The sequence below is a fragment of the Diceros bicornis genome, chromosome 31, assembly GCF_020826845.1.
Source record: "Diceros bicornis minor isolate mBicDic1 chromosome 31, mDicBic1.mat.cur, whole genome shotgun sequence".
In the NCBI taxonomy this organism is placed as follows: Eukaryota; Metazoa; Chordata; class Mammalia; order Perissodactyla; family Rhinocerotidae; genus Diceros; species Diceros bicornis.
This window is the reverse complement of record NC_080770.1, coordinates 12,513,943-12,529,626: the sequence shown is the minus strand read 5'-3', so window position 1 is coordinate 12,529,626 and position 15,684 is coordinate 12,513,943. Positions and strand designations below refer to the sequence as shown.

The following is a 15,684-nucleotide window of genomic DNA, read 5'->3' as shown; positions in this document are numbered from 1 at the left end:
AGCTACAAAATTCTCTTTTCTGATTTAAGCCAGTTTGGGACAGGTTTTCCATCACCTACAACGAAGAATCCTTATAGATATGCTCACAGGTCCTCACCAGCATGAAAAGGCTACTGTCCCCTGCACTTCTCCCTCCCTCCCGGGCTCGTGTGGAAGCCAAGCCCACGTGGCAGGTGGCAGCACCAGTGACAGGAGACCCTATAAAACACATCAAGGCCTGCAGGGACATGGAAGATTCATTCTGGCAAATGGCTTGTAGATTTTTTTGTTTTCCTTTATTTCTGTTGTACAATCAAAAAAAAAAGGTAAGAGAGCTGTGAGGGGACAAGAATGATGGGCTCTGGGCTCCCTGGGAGCCAGTGTCCCACTTTGTGCTCCTCCCGGTGACCCACCCAGCTCGGGGGTTCCTGCTACAGACAGACACGGGGAGGTGGCTATGTTTATTATTTTCTTTTTTTAATGAAACTAGATCACTGCTTACAAAAACCTGCGTGAGCCCTCGTGCCCACCCCTTCACAGTTCCCTGGGCTCAGCCTCTCCCCATCTCCCAAGAACTGAAACAAGCTGGGGGTGGAATGGCCACCACCACCAACTCAGTGACCGAGACGAGGGGAGAGCCCTGGGCTCCGACCCTGAGCCTTCAGAGGGTGGCAGTTCTGCCTCCCATGTCCACTCCCATCGGGCCTGGAGGCTGCATGGGTGAGGGTGGTCCACACCTCCACGGCTCTCAGGCCACCACCCAGACCAGAGTGAAATGATGTGAATGTCCCGCCCCATAGACCCCCCCCCGGTAGTCTCTCCCCTTCCTCCCCCCACCCCAGCCCTAACTCTACCCCACTACTGAGATGAGGCCCAGCTCCTGACAGAAGGGGCAGGGCCTACAGGCTGTAGAACTTCAGGCTCCTGTCCATGCCTGTTGACGCGATGAACTTGGCGTGGTGCCCAAAGGCCACCCCCGTGGTCAGGCCGCTGTGCTCTGGGAAGAGAGACAAGAGGCCCTGGTGAGAAGGCTTTTCCTCCTCTGGATCTGAGCATCGACCCCTGATGATATGCTCCCATCCGTCCAGTCCTTCCCCGGTCAGTGTTGATCACACGGCACGTTACTGCTTATCTGTCTGTTTCCCCAGTCGACCATAAACTCCCGAGGGGAGGGCTCCAGTCTGCCCTGCACCTTCATCTCCAGGGCCTCACTCAGTGCCTGGCACACGCAGACACTCAAGTTTTTGTTAGTGGGCTGAGTGAATAGCGGACTGTCAGAACCCCCTCATCTAAACTTTCAGCACAACTAAAACTCTGCTCAGCTCAAGTCCTAGAAGTGAACGTGAGCTACACAGGGGGCACTCAGAGACAAAGCAGAGTCCTGTTCTTCCACATCTCACAATCTGCTAAAAAATTTAGCTGAATTTTCAGTTCAGTTTAAAACCTCAGTGCTCGGCTTGCTGGTATAGATTTAGTTCTAACTCCTTGCTTGTAACTGAACAGTCCACTGGCTTGTTCTCGCTCATGGTTCTGACTCTAGGGAACCTGGGACCCTGACACAGGGCAGGGCTGGGCAGAGGAGGCTGGGTAACACTCTTCACTGGACTCCAGTGGTTCATGAGCATCAGTGCAAATTCCTTCTAGGTGAAGGATCACACCTGGAGTCAACCAGCTCCCCCTTATGTTCCAGCCTGCCACTCGACCCAACTCTGCTCCAAATGAGAACACCAGGGCCCAGTGACGGGTTAAAACCCATGGGCCACACAGTTAGGCCTGGACACCTCTGTATCACACACACTGACCGGGCTCAGGAGAATATGGGGGCAGAGGTATCTTGTGTCCTTCCCACAAGCCGCTAATGAGGACAAGAATTTCACCAACAAAGACAGCAGCAGCTGCCACTCATGTAGCTCCTGAGTGTGCAGCAGGCACGCTGTCACCATGCGTGCCACCTCCACGTCACCAGCTGGCACAATGTGCAAAGCTGCGCCAATATGTCCATTTTAAAGAGGGAGAAGCTGCAGCTCTGAAAGGGAAAGGCTCATACCCAGGGCCACACGACGATGAAGAGGGTCACCACCCTGTTATCCACTGTCTCAGCATTTTATACTCTTCCTCTCTAGCACGTACCACTGCAATTAAGTAGCTATGGTGAAGTCACCTTCTACACTGGCTTCCTACCTGACTGGAAATCCCATTAGTACAGACTGGATCTGTCTTACTCACTGCTCCAAGCCCACAGCGGACTAAGACACAACACACTGAACAGCAGCCAATCCTTACTATGCGCCAGACACTGTTCTAACTATTTACGTATAGATTTAGACACATGCATAATATTATGTGTGTTATATATACAGCTATTTTATGTACATACATATAAATATATATTATGTATAAACATACAAAATACATACGTATTTATATGTATAAATATTTATATGTATATATACTCATCTAAACTTCACATCAACCCCACTGGGTATATACTATTATCACTCCCCAGAGAGGTTAAGGACTCGGCCCAATGTCGCACAGCTTGCGGTGACAGGGCCAGCACTTAAAGCCAAGCAGTCTGACTCCTGGTTCGTTTTCTTAGCCACTAAACTCTACTGCCTCAGGTAGTGAGTAAAAGCTGCCCTATAGGCAAATTCATGCCCACCCCTAGAAATTCCTAACCCGGTGATATTTCCCCTCTTCCCTCTGGGCCAGGGCGCCCAGAGAGCTCAGGATCCCAGGGCCAGCCTGTACCTGTGAAGTGCAGGATCTCCGTCCACTGCTTGCAGATGTAGATCTGGACGTCCGTGCCCCCAAGGGCCAGGTAGGTACCACTCTGGTCAAAAATCAGTGACTTCACCTGCCAGAACCAGGAGAGAGTCACACGAGGGGAAGAGAAACCATGGGGGAACTGGGGATAAGCAGAAGCAGTTTAGATTAACTCAGTGAATAACCAACAAATGAAGAGGAGAGGCAACCGAGAGAGCTGGGGGGCGGGAGGGGCCACACCTCAAAGTTGTTATCCAGCTGCAGTGTCTTAAAGTTCTTAAGCTTGCGCAGATCCCAGAGCTTGACGGAGGAGTCATCAGCCGCTGTAGCCAGGTAGTAGCCATTCTCAGAGAAGGCAATGCTGGTGATGGGGCCCGAGTGGCCAGGGAAGTTGGCCACGTTGGTGCGCTCCTACAGTTGGGAGTGGGTAGTAAAATGTCACCCATGAACACAAGTGGGAGAAGATGGAGCTCACCAAACTCCTACCTCCAAGACATCCTCCTCCATCCTTCAGGGAAGGACCGCTGGCAGGAAGAGCAGGGATGGATGGCTACGCCCAGGGCCCCCAGACCACACCCAGCATGTCACACACACAGCAGCACTGTCTCTCTACCCTTAGGACACCCCCACGGTCAGAGCCACAAGCACTTCATTACACTGTGTCGTCACAAGAGCTCCAACCCTGGGCCTCAGACAGAGGCCACCATGTCCTACCTTCAAGTCCCAGATCTTGATCTGAGAGTCCATGGTTCCTGTTCCAAAAATGAGTCCATCAGGGTGGAACTGTGCACAGGTGAGAGCTGTGGAGAAGGGGAGAGAGACCTGTGTCAGAGCCCACTGGGAGAGACTAAGCACTACAGAAGGTGGGTGCCCTGTTCTTCACATTCCTCACCAGGCCCAGCACAACGGCCAGCACTCAGCAGGTACTGGCAGTAAATGTACTTTTAGAAGAACAAATGAGCAAATAACTCAATAAAACATAAAAGTAAATGATAAACAGTAGATGAAGAGAAAGAGCCCAGCACCTCTGAGGCAACTTACAGCAGCCAGAGGTCTCATCTGTCACCTTGGTGAGCACACGCCCTGTCTGGATGTCAGAGAAGGCCCAGTACTAGAAAAACAGACAACGCAGCCAGTAAGAAAGCGGGGTCCCAGGTTCTGGCAGCCCTTCAGGGAGGCAGAGACCCTGGTTCAGCAAACCCTGGCAGAGCCAGCTCCTCTCAGCAGAGAGGAGATGTTCCCCTTGGGGTTCCGGGGACCTAGCTGGGGTAGGTAAGATGTTCCCTCCTCCCAGGATGTTCAAGCTCGGGGACCAGCAGGCCTCTTCAGGGCCCTGGCTGGGACCACACCTGGTCATCAGAGGAGCTCAGGAGATAGTCACCAGTGGCGTGGAGGCTGAGGCCTGTCACAGCACTCTCATGGGCCCGAACAACCTGTACACAAGAGGCGTTCGGGACCGACCAAATCCTGATAGTGGCATCTGGGGAGGCGGAAAACACCAGCTCCTACAAGGAAAGCAGAGGCAGAATATCAGGGACAGAAGAGACGGACCATGACAATCTTAGAAAAGGGGACTGGGGATGGCCACACCCCAACAATTGCTTCTCCTTTCAGCCTTGCTCTGCCTGGAACCATCCATTCACCCAGTGATGCCTAAGATGACCAAAGGTACATGCCATTAAAATGGCAAATCAAACAGCATTTGGCCTAGGGGAGGAGGCCTCACCACTCAGTGGTAAAAAGGATAACTGAAGCAAAGCACAATTTCCCACGCCTTGCTTCCAGGACCAGAGAAATGTGGCTAGCGCAATTGAGAAACTGATTTTTTTATTTTATTTTATTTAAATAGCCACGTGTAGCTAATGGCTACCGTCCGGGATGGCACAGGTCTGAACTGTACCAGGTCCGGAAGGGGCTGCAAGGGGATTTTCCAGTGCATCCCACACTTAAGGATTTCGAGGCAAGTTATTTACCAGAAAAATAGGGGGCAGCGAGAGAACTTACATAGTGTCACCAACCAATTATTTGGGTTAGTTATGACATTAAAAACTTTAAGGTAAAACCAACTACCATCTTTCATCAATGCAATTTCATAAGAGAAATAACATACTAACTCCCAGTACGCAGGAGAGGAGTGCTTTCAATGTGAATAAATTTAGTTTTACGAAGAATTTACCATGTTATTCTTCCATTTCTAATTTCCTGAAGGTACAGGGAAAAGGCCGGCTGACTGGGAAGCAGGGATCCAGCCACCATCCTCCAGTCCCAGACCCAAACTGTTCTAGACTTACAAACTCAAATCCCACGATGTCATTACTCTGGTCCAACGAGCCGCCACTACCCTCTTAACCAGCAATCTCCATCTCTTTTAAACCACACGGTTTTCAATAGTCACCATCAAGTTCTGATCCCCTGCCCTGGAGGACCATGGGAATAAGGATACATCTGTCTTTCTCAGATACGTGAGTCAAGATTTTGTTGAGCTTTGTTTACTTGTATTAAACACTGTAGGGTTTTTTCCTTTTCCTAATATGAAATATGTCAATGAATATGCTTTTCTAAGCTATACATTTCCCGTCTCCCTGTTTTTTTCTTTCTTTTTTTTTTGGTCAGGAAGATGGGCCCTGAGCTAAGATCTGTGCCCATCTTCCTCTATTTTGTATATGGGACACTACCACAGCATGGCTTAATGAGTGGTCCTCAGGCCCGCGCCTGGGATTTGAACCTGCAAACCTGGGCCCGGAATGCGCGGACTTAAGCACTATGCCAGGAGGTCCTAAGTAAAGTGCAACCCCATGACTCTAAACAGAGGCCCCTAAATGCCAACTCTGGAGAATCAGCTCTTTCTCAGGCCCACTTCACTTCACCAAGGAGGCAGCAGGGGACTAGGGGACTGGTTCTGGGACCCTACACCTCTGAAACAGGGCTCAGGAATGAGGGTCTGAGGGTGTCTAGGAGAGCCCCTTACCTGGGAAGGGTGAAACACCACACTGGTGACCTTCTTGGTATGGCCTTTGAGGGTGGCCAGGATTTGCTCAGAACTCTTGTCGAAGACGACGACATTTTTATCCGCCCCACCTGGAGAGAACCCAAATGAGATCCAAAAATGAGTCAGGCCCACCCAGGTCCCTTTGCTGAAGAAGGTACTCTTGTCCCCAGCCCACGCTGAGGACAGGAGCATGCACCCTCCCCGCCGCCCTCCCCACCTTACTCGGCCCGCTGGGCCAGGCCGGCTCTCACCAGTGAGGATCTTGTTGGTGTCGGAGGGGCAGAGGTCCAGGGCAAGGATCCCAGGAATGCTGGCACTGTGCAACCCCTGTGCAGAGAGCGCCACACCAAACCCAATCACGGCCAATAATCAAGGCAGGCCACAAAGCCATGCAACTCCCCCATTCCCATCCCCAGGGAAGGGGAACAAGAGTGACTTCTGTTCCTTATCCATTGTGCTTGGCTTTGTGCCTGGACGCAATAACTCCCTCACTGCATGACTGGGAAAGCCAGGGCTGGGCTGGAAGAGAAGTCCTGACCACTTAGCTGCCACCAAGGCTAGAAACAGGGCCAGGGGTCCTGGATAGCTCTCCACCCACTGCTCTCCATGCTGGCCTGCCTACCCCAGAAACAGCACAGGCCGCCCTTGCCTCCAAGTCAGTGGGAACCAGCCACTCACCACGTGGGAGGCCACCTGCCGGTATTTGCTGAGCTCTTCTGGCTTCACCAGCTCCTCAGGCACCGTCTTCCCTCTCTGAGAAAAAGAAAAAGCCCCGCAGGAAAAATGGCAATGAGTGTAGGATTCACCTGTCTCCCTTTCTCCTAGGGTCAACCGCCTCCCACCAGCCAACTCTCTCCCGGCTCTGGGAGAGGACTCACCTTCTTACGCTCCGTGGTTAGCACAGTAGCCTTGTCTTGAAGCTGGGAAAGAAGAGGGGAACAGGCTCAACGCGAGACAAATCATTTGGCCATGACAACGGCACACTGGACACTGGTCACAGCTATGCTTTCAGAGTCAAGAATTCATTATCTGCCAAGTTCTCTGCTAAAGGCTTACGTGCATTCTCTGTTTCTACTTTCACCCCAACCTTCTGAGGTGGGTGATGATGACCTTATTTCACAGAGGAGGCAACTGAGCCTCAGAGAAGTGAAATCACTTGCCCAAGGCCACATGGCAGAGCGAGGACAGAACGAGGTCTGCAGAGCCCCCAGACCAGGTCTGCTCCACTAAGACGAGAGCTGACATGCATGTCGACAATCTGAACTGCTGGGAAAAGACACCAACTATCAATTCCTACAAAGGAGGATCTGTGCGTATAACAGAGCACTGGACCCGCAATCAGGGGCCAGCTCTGCCTCTTGTGAGCTGAGCCTCTGAATCTCAGTGTCAGACTCTTCATCTGTAAAGTGAAAATGCTAACTCCTGTCACATTTCCCTCAGAGAAAGAAACATGAAGACACGTAATGAAGTGTTTTAATATCTGCAAAGAACCCCAATAACAAAAGCTACACAAGTTGCACTTATCAGTAATTAAAATCTTTTCAATTCCTACAAGTCTATAAAGTAGATACCACTATTCTCATTTTAGAAGCAAGGGACACAAGGCACAGAAGGGTTGGTTAAGGCAGCCCAAGGTCATAAAGCTCCTAAGTGGTGGCAGCAAGATACAAAGCCAGCCAGTCTAGTCTGAGTCTGTGCTGGCACCGCTCTGCTTTATCCTCATATGGATACAATTCTTTTCTTTTTGGTGAGGATTGGCCCTGAGCTAACACCTGCTGCCAATCTTCCTCTTTTCTGCTTGAGGAAGATGAGCTCCAAGCTAACATCTGTGCCAATCTTCCTCTATTTTGTATGTGGGATGCAGCCACAGTATGGCTTGATGAGCAGTGTGTAGGCCCACGCCCGGGATCCGAACCGGTGAACCCTGGGCCGCTAAAGCAGAGCATGCGCACTTAACCACTATGCCACCGGGCCGGCCCCCAGATAGGATTCTTATTCATATTGGACTCAAGGGAGATGGTGAAAAGTGAGGGCCCTCAGCATTCCCATCAACCGAGAGCAGGACATACCTTCTGGATAATCTCGGGGGTCATTCCCACAAGCTCGCCCAAATCCATTGGCTCGCCTGCACCCTGAAGAGAAGAGAGATGAGGGTAAGAGAGGCATAGACTGTCGAAGACACTTGCACAAGGAGGGCTGCTGGTAGGGAAGGGGGACACACTCACCACGACACTTGGCTGGGAGCTTGGCACAGCCTGGGGCACGATGAGACCCGCCTGCGGCTTCAGGGTAGCCAGGGCTGAGAGAGAAGATAATGTTAGAAAGGGGATATGACAAAGGTGGACCAGCCCAGAGTGGGAGTGACGGGGGAGAGGCTGCACCTTCTCGGGCCGCAGTGACTTCCTTGGTGAGACGGGCAATGACACGGCAGGCGGCATCGTGCTGGTACAGAGCATGGGACAGCTCCTGGCGGGTTGTCTGCAGCTGCTGGCGCAGAGTGAAGCTGTGCAGCATGACCGCATCCTACGAGAGGGAGACACCAGTGTGAGGGGCTGGGGAGGGGCAGGGAGCATCCAGCAGAAGAGCCTGCCCTTGATAAGAGGACACTGCCTCCTATGCCACAGCCTAGACCAGTATCAGTGATGCAGGCAGCATCTGAGTGACCCTGAATGCCAGTGCTGGCAGCCACTCCCGAGCTCCTAGCTCACGCCAAACACCAGGCACACAGACAGGAGTGGGAGCCAACTCTTTTCCATCCCCCTCGTCTTTAATTTACCAGCAAACCTCAGATGGCATGCTGTCACCTCACCAAAAGGGAATAATAATGCCTCTGCTGCTATTTATTGAATGTCCTCATTGTGTCAGGCACTGTCCCAGACAGTCCCTCAAGATGTATGCATTCATTTATTCATATTTTAGAGCACCTACTATGTACCAGGCGCTGCTCTCGTGCTGAGGACATATTGATGAATAAAACAAGTCCCTGACGTCACAAAGTTTATACTCTAATCTTATTCTGATTCTCCCAACACCCTAAGAGGTGGGCACTAATCCATGTCACACAGTCAGGAAAATCAAGACTGGGATATGAGGCACATGACCAAGGTCACACGGTAAGGGAGCAATGGAGCTATGCGTGAAACCCAGATCTGTGTGATTTCAACAACCGGGCTCCTCCTCTGCTATCATCCTACCCCTCAAAAAAGAAACTAATGCTCCATCCCTCCCACCCCCTAGTTCTAGTCCAGTGATCCATTCTCTTCGAGTAGGGAAGACATCAATTCTCATCCAGGGACTCACCCACTCATCCTGCAAGGCTTTCAGAATGGCTGGGATGCTGGTAGCTGAGGGAGGTTTGGGCCGGATGGGGTGAGCAACTGCCAAGAGAGGGAAAGCAGGTATGAAGATCCATAACCCGGGGACTCTTCCTCTCCACCACTCTTTTCTCTTTAGCCTGCATTAACACACAACCATCTCCTCCTCCAGTGCACTGGTACCACCTCCCACCCTCTCAGGCTCTGAGCTAAGATGGCCCTGGACTGAGGCCAGCCACTGGGCACCTTTGATGTCGATGAGCTGCTCCTCGGACAGAGGCTGGTTGTTGATGGGGTCTGTGCCATTCTCTGCAATATACTTCTCAATGAGCCGCCGCTCGTAGACATGGTGAGAGACAGGGGACACGCACGGGTGCTCTGGCACTTCATTGGAGACTGCAGAGAAAAGGCAGGCAGTGAGCAGGGGTGGTGAAAGGGACCTTGGGCCAAAGAGATGCCTCACTCACTACTGGCCCCCACAAGACCATGCATCCCCACACTCAACTCACAGGAATCAAGACATGACACCAAGCCAGTTTTGTCCTGTCTCCAGAATGCTTTCCAGCTACATAACTGGCTTCTCCATCAGTCTCCTGACACTCAGATAGTCAACAAGTAATTATTGCACAACAACTACGTACGAGACACCTAAAGAGCAGTCAATAACCCTGCCCATCTTGTTTTTGAACAAAGATGCTTAGTCACTCCTTATACTCCAGGACATGGAGATACACATGAAGCCACTCAAATCTCAGTCTAGAGCCTAGATGGATTATTAGACAAAGAAATTACAAAGCAATATGACAAGTGCTATAAGAATAAAAAACATTTACATGGTGTTTACTAGGTACCAAGCACGATTGGAAACACTTTCCAGAGATTTAATTCATCCTCACCACAACCCCCAACAGAGGTATCATTTACACGCCTGCCTCAGTAGACTGTGCACCCCTGAGCATAGGGATTACAGCTGGTCTCTGACTTCCAGGACAATGCAGATGCCCAGCAGGCACTGGGTTAACATCTAACATGAGCGAATGAGAGGAAGGATGGTGGTGGGGAACACAGAAGAGAGGTTCTTCAAGATACAAAAGAAACAATGAATGGGACAATACTGTGCAACCTGTAATTTTTTCAATGTGAAGGTTCCTCTTTCTAGACATCATTTTCCTTCCTTCCTTATTCCCTCCCTTTTTTTTGATTTATGGAGAGGTTCTGAGAAGAGTCAAGGGCTTGACAATTAGGACGCAAATAGAGAAAAGGATGAGAGACCAGTCACGGGATGAAACAATAACGGAAAACATCTCTATGCCACAATAAAATACCAAAAGGAAAGACAGTACAAGGCATGAAAAAAGCACGGATTCAGGGTCAGAGAACCCAGCTCCATCACCCAGCTCTGCCAATTACTAGCTGTGCAGCTTTAGATAAGCCACACTCTCCTGGAGCCTTACACCCTCATCTGTAAACCCGGCCGGGACCTTTATTCCTGCTTTGGAGAATTCTTGGGAGGATAAAATGAGATCACCGACTTGGAAGTGCGTTGTAAACCAATAAAGGCTTCATAAATGCACGCTGTTTTTATTAGTCGTGCAAGATGAGGTTGGGAGCCGGAGACCTGGCTTCCAGCCCTGTCACTGCCTCCATCTCACTGCGTGACCTTGGCAATCTGCAGAAGCTCTGACTCCAGGGCGGGACCTCAGACAACATCCAGTGCAAAGCCCTCATTTTGCAAATGGGGTAACTGAGGCCCAGAGGCTTAAGCCAGGTCACAAAGCCAATCTGAGGCGGCTCCTGCACCAGCCTTCGGGTTCCCCGATTCCTGCACCAGCTCCCCCCGTCCAGGCCCCAGTCCCCACTACGTAAACGAGGTGGCTGGCCCCAGGGATGCCTGCGACCATAAACTTGAGGCGTTACGTAAACTGTGAAGCGCTGCGCAAACGCACCCCCAGCTGAGGGGGAGGAGAAGGACCCCCGTGCTGACAGGCCGCCGCCCGGCCTCCCGGGAGCCCTGCTTTCACCTCCGCCCCGACCCCAGATCCTCCCGCTCGGCTCTCCGGCCTCCTGCGACCCGCGATCGGCCGCCGCCGATACTCACTCGAGCAGATCAGGGACATGGCGCCGTCGCCGCGCTCCGAGGCGCCTCGCACCGAGCTCCGGGATTAGCTTCTGAGCCGCCGCGGGCCACTTCCGGTTCCCGGCGGCTTCCGGAACGCTCCGCGGCGAGCGGGGAGCGACCCGCCGAGCGATGCTCGCGTCGCGCTTCACGTGGGACTGCGGCCGGTCGCGCGCCTCAGCCTCCAGCACCTAACGGAAACTGCCCTTTCCCAGAATGCAACCGTGCAGGAAAGGGCCCGCCAGGGAGCACTCGTCTATTTCCGGACTGACTCGGCTCCTTCCGTAAAGCGGTCCCGCGGCGAGGGGAGAGGCGAGCCGAAACTACATTTCCCATGATGCAGTTGGAATTTAAAGCCAAAGCAATGCAGCAACGCTTTTCTGAGACTGGCCCTCTGCCGGGCCATGGGATCGTACGGAGTCTTGCAGTCTTTGGTGTGCGTGAGAATTTACTAACGAACTTGTTAAAATGCGTATTCCTGGGCCTGCCTTGGAAAGTCTGCATTTTCAGTGCATGCCCCATGTGATTCTGAGACAGGTGTTTCTCGGACTACCCAGGGACACTGCTGGGTGACACGGTGAAGAAAGTACAGATGCAGACAGGTAGAGAAACTAACACGGGTCAAGAAACTGTTCTGGTCCTGCGTTTACTACCAATTTGCTCTGTGATCTTGGGCAAGTCATCAGCTTCTCTGCCCCTTTCCTACATGGCTTCTAGGTCCTTTCCAGCTCAGATCGTGTGGGATTCTTTGTGGATATCTATAAGTGATAAATAAATGGCAAGCAATAGGATATATTGGAGCATATGAGGAAGCCATTTGGTGTAAAACTAATTAGGCCTGAGTTTGTTTTCCCAAAAGGGCCTGTCACCATTAAACATGCATTGTGTATCTGCTTTACCATGTCCCAAAGAGAAGAGTAAATGTCCTTAAGATAAGGATGCAACGTCCCCCACATTGGCATTTCCTTAAGGATAAGCATTTCTCCTTAGGCTAGGATTTGATTGCTGCACTCATCCTGTGACCACCCAACTTGAGAACAGACCTGCATCCAGCCACGCCCATCGAGACAGCAGACCTGCCACGCTCTGTGTCCATCAATAGCTATTCTGGCAGGGCAATCTGACACGGCGATCTTGTGGCTATTGTAAAAGGGACATTGCAATCATATGTGATATGTGCTCTTTGACAGTATATAACTGCTCTGTACACCCCACTTCTCTGGTGCCCCTCCTTCCTTGGGGAAGGAAGGTCCCAGGCTATGGTCCTCAAAAGTTGGCTCGTAATAAACCCACCCCAATTTTGATTTATAGATTGATTACGGATTATTTACGTCGACAAAGATAAGATACTTTCAGGAATCATGTACAGAACATGTGGTGTGGGATCCAGACAAAGCAGCAGGAGAGACAGGTGTGGTCAGTGAAGTCTTCTTCACTGGAGAGGTGTGAACGAGCTGGACTTTGACAGATGGGCAATATTCAGATAGAAGAGAAGGAGACTAGAGGGCAGCTCAAGAGCAGGTACAGCATAAGCAAAAGCTTGGAGAGAAGAAGAAAAGTTGCAGGTATGAAAGGCAGACAGCATAGTGGCCAAAGGCGTGGACTCTAAAGTCGGATTGTGTTCTAACCCCAGCTCCACTCAGCTAGTAAGCTGTGTGAACTTCTCTGCCTTAATTTCCTCATCTGTAAAATGGAGGGAGTGATAACAAGGGTTGAATTAACTCACAGGGTTGTTGTGAGGAGTTAATGTTTAAAAAAATGCTTTGAACTAAGCCTGACACATAGTAAGTACAATATAAATATTCATGTTTGTTATCATTATCCCTAAAGCCAAGCAAGATTGTCCAAACTACTATCATCTCTCCCCTGCACCAATAAAATAGCATCCTAATTGGTCTTCTTGATCCCAGCCTGGCCCCCTTCTAATCCACTTTCCTCAGAAGAGCCAGTGATCTACTTTCAATGAAAACTCTATTCCCGATACTCCCCAGGCTTTTCATTCATTCAGCAAATACTGGTTGGGTGCCTCCTAGGTGCCAGGCCGTGTTCTGATAACTGGAGATACAAATGATGAACAAGAAAGACAAGGTTTCTGCTCTCTTGGTGCTTACATTGGGTTTGGGGGGTGGGGCAGCATAGACAATCAGCACATAAGAAGAAAATTCCAGAGAGTAAGTGCTAAGAATAAAACAAATCAGAGTAAGGTGGATAGGATGGATCAGAGGGATGGACTATTTTAGGCAGGATATTCAGGGAGGGCATCTCCGAGGAGGTGACACTTTTGCTGAGACCTGAATGAGGGAGAGTGGTTCTGGCAGAGGAAACTCACCCCCACGTCCTGCACCATCTGGCCCATTCTGACCCTCACAGTCTCACCTCAACTTCTCTCCTGCCATACTGGCCTTTTAAGTCCTCAAACTTACCCACTCTGGCTGGTTCCAGTATTTTTGTCTGGAACACTTTCCCCAACTCCCTCTTTTCTTCTCCTCCCCTCCCATCCCCTCCAATGTAAACACCAGTCTCGCCTTAAATGGCACTTCCTCTGGCGCGTTTTTCTTGACCCCTGACTGAAGTTTGGTCCCCACAGCACGCTGTAATTCTCCTCTGGGCCACTCTGGATAACTAGAATCATTTAATTATTTACAAGTATCTGTTCGATGTCTGGGTTCTCCATTCAACTGTAAACTCCATGATGGCAGAACCATAGTTGTTCTAGCCACTGTTGTTTCTGAGAGTCTAACATGGTGCCTGACACATAGCAGGAACTTCATAACTATTGTTGGTTGGATGACAGGCTGCCTGACAGGCCAGGCGTCTTCCGTACTTGGACATGGTAGGAAATAAAATGGATCCATTTACGTGGAGCCTTGAAGCAGAGGTGGTTAGACTTGATTGGGCTGGCAGCAGAAGAGCAGTTGAGCTATGGAGAGATAACCACACATCCAGAAGATTCCTCTGGAAGACACTCACTGGATGGGTTGGAGGACAGACTGGAAGGAGAGAGATGCAGTGGTTCATTTATTGGACAAATATTTATTGAGTGCCCATTGTGTGCCAGTAAGGCACTGTACTAGGCATTGGGGATTCCACTGTGAGCAAAACCAGAGGAGTCCCTATACTGGGGAGCTTATGGCTGTGACAGAAGAATGGAGGAAAAAGGGAGTCCTTTCAAGCCTTCTGAGTTTCAAAGCCAGCCCCTCATGGAATAGAAAGGATTCAGGGCGACTGATTTTGGAGTAAATATTAAACAGGTAAGAACTCAATCTCAAGCCAGGGCCAGCCCCGCGGCTTAGTGGTTAAGTGCGCGCGCTCTGCTACTGGCGGCACCGGGTTCGGATCCCAGGCACGCACCCGATGCTGAGGCCGCGTCCCACATACAGCAACTAGAAGGATGTGCAACTATGACATACAACTATCTACTGGGGCTTTGGGGAAAAAAAAAAGGAGGAGGATTGGCAATAGATGTTAGCTCACAGCCAGTCTTCCTCAGCAAAAAGAGGAGGATTAGCATGGATGTTAGCTCAGGGCTGATCTTCCTCACACACACACAAAAAAAAACCTCAATCTCAGATTTCTCCCAGTCTCCCCCTAGAAGAGATAAAGATTCCCTAGGCTGGGAAAGGAGACATAGGGGATAGCTGTTGGTGGGTCCCCAAGAAAGGAACTCTATGCCCTTCTCCCCCCCGCCAAGGCTGCTGCTGCTTGGGAAGCAAGGGGACACATTGGCCAATAACCCAGAAGAAGCTCTGTTTCCCAGGAAGATTAAATGGCAACCTGTGTGGACAAGTGACGGAGGATCAGGCAGGACGATATAGCTCAAACAACTGACACTGAGGATTCAATGAATTCCCACCCCCACAACCTTGGCCCTAATTAATTTTCCAAAAAGTGTGTACAAGCTGAAAATCAAGGGTAGGAAGAACCCTGAACTATCTGAGGAAGAACCCTGAACTATCTGAGATTGTTTCTACAACACTTAGATGGAAAACAGAGTTGAACAGAAATGAACTCCTTATAGGAAAAAAAGAAAATTATGTTTCTTGCACAGGGAAGTCTGTGATTTGAGATTGGTAGTTCTACAAATCACAAATCTCACAAGCAAATGTAAAGTTGCAACTGTTAGAAAGACTGGAAAGTGAGGCTCAGAATGCTACCAGAGCCTGTTCTGGAACAGAGACCCTTCGCTGATGCAGGAAGTGATGAGGGTCCAGAGGAGGATGGATGTGTCTGAGAAACATCTGAAGGAAAGGAACAACTGGAAGAGGTGACAGACTGGATGCTACTAGAGTGTGTAGTCTGGGAAGAAGGCAGAATTAGAAGGCTGATTCAGGAAGCGGGGGACAAAAGAGTTCCGCTTTAGAGTGTTGGGTTTCAGGAACTGTTTTAACATCAAAGGGGCAGCCTCCCTATGGCAGTCAATGTGATCAAAGCATTCCCAAAGCATCTTGGATGTTTTTTTAAAATGTTCACTCTCGTTATTTCATGAATCTCCACACCTACAGTGGAGCGAAATGGTATTT

The 15,684-nt window shown here is 50.4% G+C and overlaps 1 protein-coding gene across 1 annotated transcript; it reads right to left on the bottom strand.

The window, feature by feature from the left end:
- Positions 1-801: 801 nt before the first annotated feature.
- PRPF19 (pre-mRNA processing factor 19) lies at positions 802-11,338 on the bottom strand. The gene is made up of 16 exons (XM_058526750.1): positions 11,147-11,338; positions 9,295-9,444; positions 9,035-9,111; positions 8,116-8,257; positions 7,960-8,033; positions 7,804-7,866; positions 6,613-6,654; positions 6,413-6,487; positions 5,986-6,061; positions 5,714-5,823; positions 4,095-4,250; positions 3,787-3,856; positions 3,460-3,545; positions 2,986-3,156; positions 2,731-2,836; positions 802-976 (listed from the first exon to the last, which is right to left on the bottom strand). Exons 1-16 carry the CDS (start codon positions 11,163-11,165, stop codon positions 879-881), a joined length of 1,515 nt encoding a protein of 504 aa, XP_058382733.1. The 5' UTR covers positions 11,166-11,338; the 3' UTR covers positions 802-878.
- Positions 11,339-15,684: the final 4,346 nt, after the last annotated feature.